Genomic DNA, 11,872 nt, shown 5'->3' on the forward strand with positions numbered 1-11,872 from the left:
CTGATTTTCAGAGACTAGTAGATGGCAGTGCCTTCTGTAAAACGTTTGGACTTTTTGGAAATCTCTCATTTCTTTTGTTGAATAAAACAAGTCAGTATCAGAATGTAGTTCTTTCTACTGTAATTCCGTCTTGGTTAACTTGGTAGCAGTGACCCTTTCAATTTGGCCAAATCTCTGGAGACTGACTTTGCTAACGCTAGCAACTGCTACTGTCGCAGCGGAGCCACCGTAAACAACCGTAGTTGTTTCATACTTATTAAACATGATGGAAGTAGGTGTTCTGTTAAGCAAGAATTCTGGATGTAAACTGCAAGGAATCATGATATTGTTGGAGAATGAAATTTGATATGTCTTTTTAGGGACAATCAAATCAGGTGGTGACTCCCACTGGACCGGACCAGGTTATTTAAGAATGTATTTGGGGTTTGACATTAACAAAAAGGTTAGTCAGGAGCTAGAGAGTCACTTAAATAACTACCATGAAGATGCAGTTCTGGGTGGGTTTAAGACCACGACAAATAGACACTCAGGCCAAACAGGAAGAGAAATGTTTAGGTTACACTTCACCAGAAATGGCTGGAGGGCAGATGCTGCATCTGATGGACTGAGTTCAGTGCTGTGGCGTGGACTGTGGGACCAGGGTCCTGCAGAGCCCAGTGGGTCCTGCTATGTCTCACCCGCCAATAGCAACATCACCAAAGTCTACCACCCAGCCCTGACGCTGGTTGCTAACATCTAGCAACCGCCACATGGACAATGTGATCAAGCAAGGGTGGCTGGACACTTCATGAGAACTTCATCAGAACAACGCCAGACAACCATCAAAGACCTGAGCAAGTGTCAGTTGTGAGTACTTCTGGGTATTAGAATATGTGTCAATTTTATTATGACATAAAAAGTCGACTGCTCTAGTGGGACCCGCCACCACAAACATCTACAAGTTTAGTTGACGTGATGTGGTCATAAGGATCCATCCATCCTCATCCGCTTATCCGTTGCCGGGTCGCGGGGGCAGCAGCTTCAGAACGCCACACCAAACACCCCTCCGCCCGGCAACACCTATCCGCTCCAACAGTGGGACCCCGAGACGCTACCAGGCCAGTGAAGAGGTCTCATCCCTCCATCTGATCCCGGGTCGACCCCTCGGTTTCCTCCCTGGTGGCCCTGCCTGAAGCACCTCCAAAGACAGGCGTCCTCATGAGATGCCCGAACCAGCTCAACTGACTCCTCTCAACACGGAGAAGCAGCAGCTCTACTCCAAGTATCTTCAACTCCTCGCACTGTCTCTAAGGGAGACGCCCGCCACCTGTCCGAGAAAACTCATTTCACCCGCTTGTATCCCGGATCTCATTCTTTCTGTCACAACCTACAGCTCATGACCATAGGTGAGGGTTGGGATGAAGACTGACTGGTAAATAGAGAGCTTTGCCTTTTGGCTCAGCTCTCTCTTACACACAACAGTGTGGTAGAGCGACTGAGGCCACTGAGGCGTGAGCTTCAGCACGATGAGAATAAAACGCCGCACCACGGTGAGGTCACACAAACCCCAAAGGCGTGTTCTCCACACGTGTGATTTAAGAGAAGCACAGCGGCACGTCCATCCACAGCCTCCTCCCCACCCCTCCCACCCCCGTTTACCTGAAGGCGGCATCCTCGCTGTCAGCGCAAGTCGCTGGAGATTTCCCTGTGTGGGGCAATTACTGTGTTTGTTGCAGATTGGAGGGGGGTCCCGCGGGTAGCCGCATTCCCCCACGCCTCGGAGTAATTCTATCACCCTCTTGACACCGGGAGGCGGGGGGGCGGCGGGGAGGGGAGGCACATAAATCCACTCCAAGTGCATTATGAATCTAATCTGTAACGGTCACCTCTTCACAGGACGTGGAGATAATAATCGTGTTTGCATGAGGGAAGAAAAGAGTGACATTTCTCCGTGAAAAAAGGGCGTCACTCACACTGACTCACCCAGACGCCTGCTGAGCGTTCACCACATGTATAGACAGAGGGGCGTCCAACAGCTGGACGGCCCGAAGGACGGAGCTCTACTGCCACCTGAAGGCAGCGCGTGCGTCTGCGGCCCCCTCCGTCTGAAGGGCGTTCAAACCAAGCAGAAGTACCATTTACTTTGTGTAATGTTTTGGAAACAATCTAGAATCGCATTCTAATGACGGAGTACGATTAAATGAGGCAAACATAACAAAGGAAGTCTCCAGCAAGAAAAATTGTTTTCCACGGCGAAGTCATGACACCACACTGTTTACAGTAACGGCGCATTAGCGGGGTTTGTGTTAATGTTCTTTACACATCAGCGCTGAAATGTTCGTCTGCCGGCGCTCACGTCAGGGTCCCGGCTGAGACCCGGCGCCTCAGAAGATGATGACGTCTGCGCGTACTCTTCGTACTGTTCCGACATCATATAGAAGAGAATCCTTCCTTCGTGAGCTGGACCTTCCGTCTCCTGCTGAAGACCACGGCCTCGGCCCAGACAGGAGTTTTTGGTGACCCACATCTGGCCTTGTTCAGATGAAGCAACAGTTTTTATTTCCCAATTTATTTGCTATTTTGCCCCAGTAAAACTGTCATCTACATGTCAGCTATGACATCACAATCTTTCTTTCCTTATCAACAGACCTTCACATGAAACAAGGGGAAAATAAAATCACACTTCTTCATTCCCCTTTAACTGGTTAACCACAAGGCGATTCTGGACTTCATGGATCAATGGAGTGAATTGTTCTCATGTTCTGTTATTTATTCATGTATTTTTTTCCCATAACTTGTCGCACCCTCCTGTCCTCGCCTCTCACGCCCCCTAGGTTTCGCACAGACCATGTTGGGATTGATGAAGAACGACTGCAGAAACAAGACCTATGTCTCTGATACTACAAGCCCCACAACACACTGCTGCTGTCGGTGCGCTCAACAGACCCATTTTGAACGGTCAGTTTAAGAGGAGTCAGTCAATGTGGTTGCAGTTTTGACCAAACCATCCCGGGGCTTGTGTCCCAGACTAACCATGAAAACTGAAAATCTGGCATCGGAGGATGTCGGTGAGGAATGTATGACCAATGCTGTTGAGTGTTTTGGTCGCTCTGACTTACACCACCACCATTCCTGATGCCCATCTCAAAGATGAAGCCATGCTGGTCTTCAGTCAAGCTGTGCCCGACTCCACTCCTCCTCTACAACTTCTACTGTTTACACTTTGTTTTTATTGTGTTTTAGGTGAAAATATTACAAATGTTAAGACTAAAAATAATCTAATATCTGCTCATATCTTGTGAACAACTGAAATATTCAGCATTATCAAAACATGATGTGGTGAGGGACGCCACACTTTCATGTCCTCAGCTCTGGGTTTGAATGTGATAATAAGTTATTGTATTTATTTCACTGTATTGCTGTATGTGTTTGACATGTTTGAAGACAGCTTTATTGTATTTATTTCACTGTATTGCTGTATGTGTTTGACATCCTTGAACCATGCACCTGGCCTCACTGCTCTGTGTTCAGTTCAGCAATAAAACACTGGATTTCAAATCTTCTCTTCTCACTGTATTCGACTGACTAGTCGTGCACTACTATGTTTTAATATCCTAGAACTCACATTCTTGATCAGGAGACCTTTAGCAGATATGACATAAAATGCGATTAATTTGATTATTTTTTCTAATCGACTGACAGCTCTAATTCTAATGCTGCTCTGTTTCCGCACGACCATCATGTTGACCAGTGAGCATTAAAAGAAAAGTGTTCGGCTGACGAAACCTGCTTGCTGGCGTCCAGTGGCGTGGAATTAATCTTCATATCAGGTGATGAAAAACACACAGCTTGCTGGGAGGAGTGATCATTATCACGTCCGTCCCCACCAACTGTTTTGGGGGCCGCTCCTGCACATGCAGCGTGTTGACTCAACTGACTCAGCTGCGCAGCCTTGTGAGTTCGGGGGCCGATGGATGAAAGCCGCGGAAAGTAAACACCAATAAACAAAACTAATATCTGCAAAAGGAGGAGTGGAAGTGTTGAAGCGTTTCATGCCTCTTTAATGTGACGGACCGCTAGCGCCACCCAGTGGTCACACGCTGCATAGCAGAAGGAAAGGTCTTCTCTACCTGACATACAAAACACTGAGAACATTCGAATATAAATACACAAACATAACGAGACTAGGCTGTTAAAAATACAAGTGGTCTGTGCACCAATACGTCAAAACATTATGACCACCTTACAAATTACTCTTGCACTCTTTCTACTGAACTATATATATATATATATATATATATATATATATATATATATATATATATATATATATATATATATATATATATATATACACCACATGTATAAATTATTGTATTAAACTACGCACCTTAATCTGGTCACAGTCACAAGCTCTCATCTGATCTTTGGCGTAACTATTACACAAGGGTCTTGTCTAAGCGCTACATCTGGTTGTCGTTGTACTGAGGGCTGGAGTACTGGTCCTGCATGGCCCCTGCGGCGGCTCCCATGGCGGCCTGCTGAGCCGCCGCCTGGACATGGGGGTTCTTCCAGGCGCCGGTGGTCCACTCCTCCTGGGCTTTGGACATGCTGCCTCCGCTGCCGCGGTAGAAATTGTGGATCTACAGGGGGCGGAGGGAAATTACTTTTCCATCACACGCATGGCATTTGGAGAGCGTCTGACTTTCACGTACTGAAAACACTCAGGACCTTTGTGGGACCTTATTATGAGCCTGTTGGCTTTGCTCTCCTGTGCTTAGTTTAAGACGGAAGTGGCTCTCCCCTCCATCCAATGCAACAAATATCAGAGGTCTAATCCCAGAACAGCATGAACCACTGTCCTTGACAGTGAACTTTTAACCTTCTTTCAAAGTGACAGAGGCTCCCAGAGGGTCTGGAGACCGCCCAACCAAGGGCCCCAGCACCATGGTTGAGAATCACTGGCCTAAGGGGGACTAGTGCAAAAAAAAGTCATTTTAAGAACAAGTCATTGAACAACAAGGATGGAACGCAACAATCCCTCAGGTGGAAGTTGGTTGCAGAGCACTTCTAACCACCTCAACTTCCAGACAACTGAAGGAGATGGAAGTGCGTTGGAAGGCCCAGTGGTCGCCAGTCAAAGACCTCTCCAAGGCCACTGAAAATGGGGGTTAGTACATGTGGAAGGACTCTACCTGGCATTCACACTTGGGGAGATCAGCAAAAGTCAACAGAAGGAGGTGCTCACTTGACACCCCAATAGATGGCGTCACCCTACAGACTCTTACTGACACCTCAGTACCTACCTCAAGTCCTACAAAACACAACATTCATTGTCAAAGCAGGGTCCAGCGAGTCCAGGTCTCTAGTCCAACCGAGTCACTGTCTTGTCTTCTCTCTATCTCATCCCATCTCATGACAGGCTGATGAGGCTTCATGAAACAGTGCTGTCATTTTCAGGACCCACTCAGCTCAAAAAACGTAAGATTGAACGCTGTTTTCAATGAAACCTAATGTTGTTTTTAACCCAAGAGCACCACCTGCTGAGCTCTGGAAATGAGGATACTGTTTCATGAAGCCTCATCACTGTCTAATCTGAATAAAAAAGTGGCTCTCCCAGATCAGTTAAACCCATCTGTATTGAAAGACCTGGGCGATTCCAAGGGACTAGGGTCCTCAGCGCCTGTTTGAAGAGCTGGTCCTGGTACCGAGACCACGTTCTTACCTTAGTCAGGGCGATGAAGGAGAGTGAGGCCACGGCAGTGAACATCAGCGTGGGGATCAGCATGACCAGAGCTATCAAAATATTATAGCTGAAGAAGGAGATGGTGGCCAGCCAACCGCTGCGGAGCAAAGAGGAGACACCATTACCAGTCAGCGCCCGCTCAATGGATGGTCCGGCTATTTTTGAACAGAACGCCACGAACTGAGCACTTGGATGTTTAATCGAGGTGCAGATTAAAGACGGAAAGTTTGACAGCGCAGACGTTCACGTCCAACTGGTGACATTTATAAAGTTAATGGGGGCTGTTATCGTATCCCGCCTGCGTCCCGGCCTCTTTAACAGCCTCTCAGCGTCTAATGGCAGGACCATGGTGAAAGTTTTATCCAACTCATTTCTTCGCTTCCATCACTGGCGTGTTAATCATCGCAGCGATAGACACAGAAACGTTGGTTTCTACGGGATGCAGTGCTGTCGTGGCACAGTGGAGGGAACCAGCTGCACGTTCATTCATCCTCCACAGATGGCAGGGATGTCTTCACTCAGGCTTTGTTGTTGTATTAGTCATATGACAAGCTTACTCTCAAAGACTCTTCCACGGTTTAAGAGTCAAGAATTGTACTCACAAAAAAATGTTTGTCTGCACACTGCCAAAATCAAATACCCAGACCAGGAATCCAACCCAGGCCACAGCGGCGACTCATCACCGCTAATGATAGTAGAACTGCGTTCCAGAGTTGTCAAGGATCCGCAATCTTATCTGGTCGCCCCGAAACAAGGTCGACTGAACTGTACATATTCTGTCACCACTAGGGACGCAACGAACTGAAAGACTGTGACCGAAGCTAAATAAAATTTCTATAAAAACACCACCAAATATGCTACCAAATATCCAACATGGTTACGTTTTTTTTTTTAACTATATATATTTTTATGCATAAATAGTGGAGAACACATTTACATACATGTTTTTTAAAGAAAGTTATTAGTGTATAACACATATATATATATGATATACACTATATCATATATATATATATATATATATATATATATATATATATATATATATATATTATATATATATATATATATATATATATATATATATATATATTAGTGGTGGGAATTTAACAAGTTAATCGCGATTAATTAATATTAATAAATCGGAATTAACGCATTAAAGTATTTTAATCGCATTTAATCGTTTTCATTTAATTTAATTTAACAGTTAGCGCTCCAGACAACAGGGAACCTTTGTCAGTGCAGGAGTTCCTGCTCCACTGATCCCACTGATGCACCAGACACGTGGCAGCTAGGATGAGAACAACAACAACAAACATGGAGGAATCATCCCTGAACCAAAGCAAACAAAAGCATCTGTTTGCTTTTGCTCAGGGAGGTTTTTCACTACACAACGTCCAGGGTTTCCACCACTCTGAATGGACTTGACATTCTTATAAGCTGCCAGGTTTTTCACTGAAGAGGCTCAAAGATGATCAGCACAATGGAAAAAGCAGTGTGTAGTGTTTCCATCACACTCACCAGACTCCCCAACCCGGGATGCCGATGCTTTGGATGATGCTGATGCCAACTTGAGCCATGAAGACGAAGAAGAAGAGCATGTAGTTGAAGGAGCTGTCAGTCCTGGTGGAAGGCGAAATGAAAAGCAGGTGACAAAGCAAATATGTGATTTCTGTTCTCATTCATTGCTGACCACTGTCCACTAGTAGGTGCTATTTCTGTCTCCACAAGTCTTCAGTTTCTTACTTACTAATACAGCTGTTATTACAAAGTGTTAGGGAATTAATTTTGTCAAGCTGTCTTCTTTTATTTTCCTATATTAAAAACTACAAAAATAACACCCCTGAACACAAGTTCATAAAACTTGTGTTTCTCCACCTTCCCATCATGTGTGCTGCAGCGACCTGAGCGCCTCTCAAACCTTAAAGAATCTTAAGATAAATATGAATTTAATTTGTGGTAGAAAATGCTCTGCGAATTGAAGTGTTCAGGGTTATAATTTCCTGTACTGGTGATGATTCTTGATATTTCATAGAGTTAGAATCATATGTTCAGCACTGTAAAGATTGACGAAACGGAAACCTCAGCTAAACTTTCTCTAGCTTCATCTCATTCATCAAAGGCAGTTGCGCTAGTTTTCAAAGCGAAAACTCCTGACTCACTTGAAAGCCTTGTAGATGGGCCTGAACCAGCAGACGTAAGAGCAGGGCGTGAACATCAGCAGCCAGATGATGGACAGCCCAAAGTTGGTGACGCCGCCCCCTCCGAACATCCACGCAAAACATCCGACTAAATTCACTGCGAGCGTTGCGCCGTTCACTGCCAGGAGACGGAGAAACAAGCCAATGAGCTCGTACATTTCCTGATCCCAACGCCATGATCGACACTCACACTTTCATGTGACATTTGCTTTTCACACCACGGTATGAAAAGCAAAATTGAACATGCAAAAGGTGGAAAAAAGAACACAAAGTCAAGAGCAGAGTCGTGAAGACAAGTGCATGCTTCAGTCTCAGCGTGCAACAGTGAGAGTGGAACGCTGCATGCGAGAATAACACCACTGCCACAGTACCTGCTCTTATTCTGTGGAAAGGAAAGGAGGTCTGTAGAGAAGGAAGAGGTCAGAAAATGCACAACATTCTACAGCACAATTCATCGTCTCATTATGTCTTAGAAAATCATAAAAAGACAAAAGGCATTTTCATTGTTCCAATGGAGATGGAGATGTATATTCTAAATTCTAAAGTTTATTTACTTGTTTATTTTATCATTGTTGAGTAATTACTCTACTTTTGTTTCTAGTGGATCAAACTCAAACCATCCAAAGAAGTACTTCTATTCCAACTATCTTCCGAAACACTGGTCAAATGTGTGCAGCAGTTCAGACGTCAAACCAAACTTCCTTCTACCCCGACATGCCACAGACACTTCAGTAGTGGCATGGATCACTGAGGGTGAGGCGCACTGACATGTACAGTTTAAATGGCAGCGACATTGTCACATAGCACAATTATACACTGGTACCTCGGTTCTCGACCACAATCCGTTCCAGACGGCCGTTCGAGAAGCGAATTGTTCGAAATCTGAATCGATTTTTCCCATTACAATGAATGGAAAAAGAAGTAATGCGTTCCAAGCCTTAAAATAGTCTTTTGTAGGAGTGAATGTAGAGCGTCTGCTGCAGGTGGCTGTTCCTCTATGTGTGTGGCCGCTGCATGTGGGAGGGGTTGCCGAGTGAGTGAGGTCTCTCCAGAAGTGAAGAGGTGCCCGGTGCGTGTCCAGCTCTGAATGTGCGCTTCTGTGCAGTTTGGCTGTGACAAAGTCATAAACCAAGTCCCGCTCTGTCCCAGACTGGCCTCATCCCTGTCCCAGCTCCAGCCCACAACAGGACATCAAACCCTGGAGTGAGCGCTCCAGCACCTCCCCTGTGACACTCTACCACGGTCCAGTGTGGAGACAGGAAAGGTTTTACACCTCAATATGAAGAAAAAACAGTCAGTAAATGGAGCTAACATTATGTTTTTTTCTGGCTTTTTTGGGGGGGGTGTTCGAGTTCTGGATTTTCGTTTGAAATCCGAAGCAAAAAAATCTCAAAATTTTCATTCGAAATCCGAAGCAAAAAATCTCAAAATTTTGGTTCGAACTCCGATTTGTTCAAATTCCGGGACGTTTAAAAACCGAGGTACCACTGTACATCAAACCCCTGTAAATCAGAAGCTGTGCACCTCACGTTTGATCTGCTGTCAAGACTCACTCGAGTTCCATTGCATATTAGAAGAAACATCCACTCACACATCCACAAGTGGTACATTTTCTTGCACAGGCTCCTGTGCTGCTCTGGGATTTCCTCAAAGTCCTGGTAAAAGCAGGGCTTCAGTGGAATGAATCCAGGCAACGGTGGGAAGTTTGGTTCTGCAACACATGGATTTCCATCAGCAGTGACGACACAAACACGTGGAAAGTGTCAGACACTGACCAGCCATGTGGGCGGACTGGAGGGAGACTCCTGCTCTTGTTGTTGCGTTTGGAGCCTGGAAAGAGAGATGAGAACCTCTTGTGTTAGGACACTTTCCTGCAGGATGAGCTCGACCTGGCAACCCGCTGAGCTTAAGGGGGCGTTAAGACGACCAGGGTTTAAGGCGAGGTCCAGTCAGAGACTAACAACTTCCGGTGATCAGACAACTACGGAATAGATGATAGAAACCCCCGCGTGTCCTTAAATAACTCGTACATCGAATAAACCTTTGACGCTTAGTTGTGACGTGTCTCAACGATTTGACGGCTGGAATCACGGATTCAACAGGAAACATAATCTCCTTACCTCTTAAACAGCGCGAGACCCGCTTTGTCTTCAGTTCACACGTCGAACCGGTCACTAGAAATGGTCACTCGAGTTCGACTGACCAGACAAAGTCCGTCTTTAATGTAAAACGGCGTGTGTTTCGGGACTTTCTGGACCACCGAGCGTCGACAGAGTTAAACCACTGCGATGCACATCATCGACCAATCAGCGTCCAGGAATCTGCTCGAGTTTGCTCTACACCAATAGAACACGGCCTTTAATCCGTGACGTGTCAGCGCTAAGCCAATGAGCTGTCACACCCCTGTCCATGGTGCTGAATTGGTCCCGCCTACTGTCAACATTTTATGCTGTATATTTATTCTCAAAACTGCATTAATTTTGTATTGAGCGCAGCAATATATATCATTTTTTCCGAGACTTAACTAGTGAATAAAGAAAATATAGGCGAATGAGTGAAACGATTGTGAGTTGTGTCACTCCATGTGTCCAGGTGAGGACGCTGTTTCACTACTAACAGCTTCTTATAGTCGCCCTCTGTGGGTCACCTCAGATCTTACAGCGTGAATCGTTGCAGCATGTTTCTCTTACTTAGGTTTCAAGGCTGTGTTCTTTCCAAACTTCCACTGACATTAACTGATCTGACTCTTGCTGTAGTCGACCAGAATCAGAATCGTTTATTTTCAATGTATACAGTTATGTATTCATAAAAAGATGAGATTAAAGTAAGTCATATCAAGTCTGTCTGTCTATCTATCTATCTATCTATCTATCTATCTATCTGTCTGTCTGTCTGTCTGTCTGTCTGTCTGTCTGTCTGTCTGTCTGTCTGTCTGTCTGTCTGTCTGTCTGTCTCTCTATCTATCTATCTGTCTGTCTGTCTCATCTATCTGTATCTATCTATTATCTATCTATCTATCTATCTATCTGTCTGTCTGTCTGTCTGTCTGTCTGTCTGTCTGTCTGTCTGTCTATCTATCTATCTATCTATCTATCTATCTATCTATCTATCTATCTATCTATCTATCTGTCTGTCTGTCTGTCTGTCTGTCTATCTATCTATCTATCCATCTTTCCATCTATCCATCTATCTATCTATCTATCTATCTATCTATCTATCTATCTGTCTGTCTGTCTGTCTGTCTATCTATCTATCCATCTTTCCATCTATCCATCTATCTATCTATCTATCTATCTATCTATCTGTCTGTCTGACTGTCTGTCCGTCCGTCCGTCCGTCTGTCCCTCCGTCCGTCCGTCCGTCCGTCCATCCATCATCTATCTTTCTGTCTATCTATCTATCTATCTATCTATATATATATATATATAGATATATCCATCCATCCGTCTGTCCGTCCGTCCATCATCTATTTATCTATCTATCACAACTAAATTAAATCTTGCTCATTCATAACAGACACAGTTGATCTGTTCTTATTATTGCTTTCCTTACGCTCGTCTCCAGAGGGACTTTTTCTGAGAGCTATATATGCAGAATAGTTTCTCTATGAAACGTGAAATTGTTTTCCTCGGAAGAGTCACAGTATAGTGATTCGTCATGAGTGTAAGAAGGAGAGAGGAGGAATGAAAACAGAACGTGTGTGCATGAGAAAGAGGGAGGAGGAAGTATGAAGATGGAGGGAGTGGAGGTAGAGAAACAGAGACGGAGGGAGGGCGGAACACGTGGTGGTGGTGGCGCTGAGTTTACAGTTACAGGAAGTTGGAGGTGATGAAGATACTGAGGCTGTCGAGATGAGAAGTGACTATGTCAAAGTGTTCAGTGGTGGAGATGAAGAAGAGGAAGACTGAGGAAGAATGATGGTGGAGGAGTTGCACTGGCAATCCAT

The 11,872-nt window shown here is 44.9% G+C and overlaps 1 protein-coding gene across 1 annotated transcript; it reads right to left on the reverse strand.

Annotated features, from left to right (window-relative positions):
* Window positions 1-3,735: 3,735 nt before the first annotated feature.
* On the reverse strand, window positions 3,736-10,214 carry LOC128759061 (secretory carrier-associated membrane protein 5-like). Its single transcript, XM_053865698.1, has 7 exons — window positions 10,047-10,214; window positions 9,702-9,756; window positions 9,518-9,637; window positions 7,888-8,044; window positions 7,247-7,348; window positions 5,705-5,822; window positions 3,736-4,622 (listed from the first exon to the last, which is right to left on the reverse strand). The coding sequence occupies exons 2-7, from the start codon at window positions 9,706-9,708 to the stop codon at window positions 4,443-4,445; spliced, it is 684 nt and encodes a 227-aa protein (XP_053721673.1). The 5' UTR covers window positions 9,709-9,756; window positions 10,047-10,214; the 3' UTR covers window positions 3,736-4,442.
* Window positions 10,215-11,872: the final 1,658 nt, after the last annotated feature.

Source organism: Synchiropus splendidus, chromosome 5, assembly GCF_027744825.2.
Source record: "Synchiropus splendidus isolate RoL2022-P1 chromosome 5, RoL_Sspl_1.0, whole genome shotgun sequence".
NCBI lineage: Eukaryota > Metazoa > Chordata > Actinopteri > Syngnathiformes > Callionymidae > Synchiropus > Synchiropus splendidus.

What these genes read in the sequence shown, in the direction of transcription:
- LOC128759061 (XM_053865698.1), bottom strand. An exon ending in AATGTACCACTTGTGGATGT is followed by an intron (nt 8,045 to 9,517) that starts GTGAGTGGATGT and finishes GTCTCCTGGCAG; the next exon opens with TGAACGGCGCAACGCTCGCA. An exon ending in ATCCCGGGTTGGGGAGTCTG is followed by an intron (nt 5,823 to 7,246) that starts GTGAGTGTGATG and finishes TTTGCTCCGCAG; the next exon opens with CGGTTGGCTGGCCACCATCT.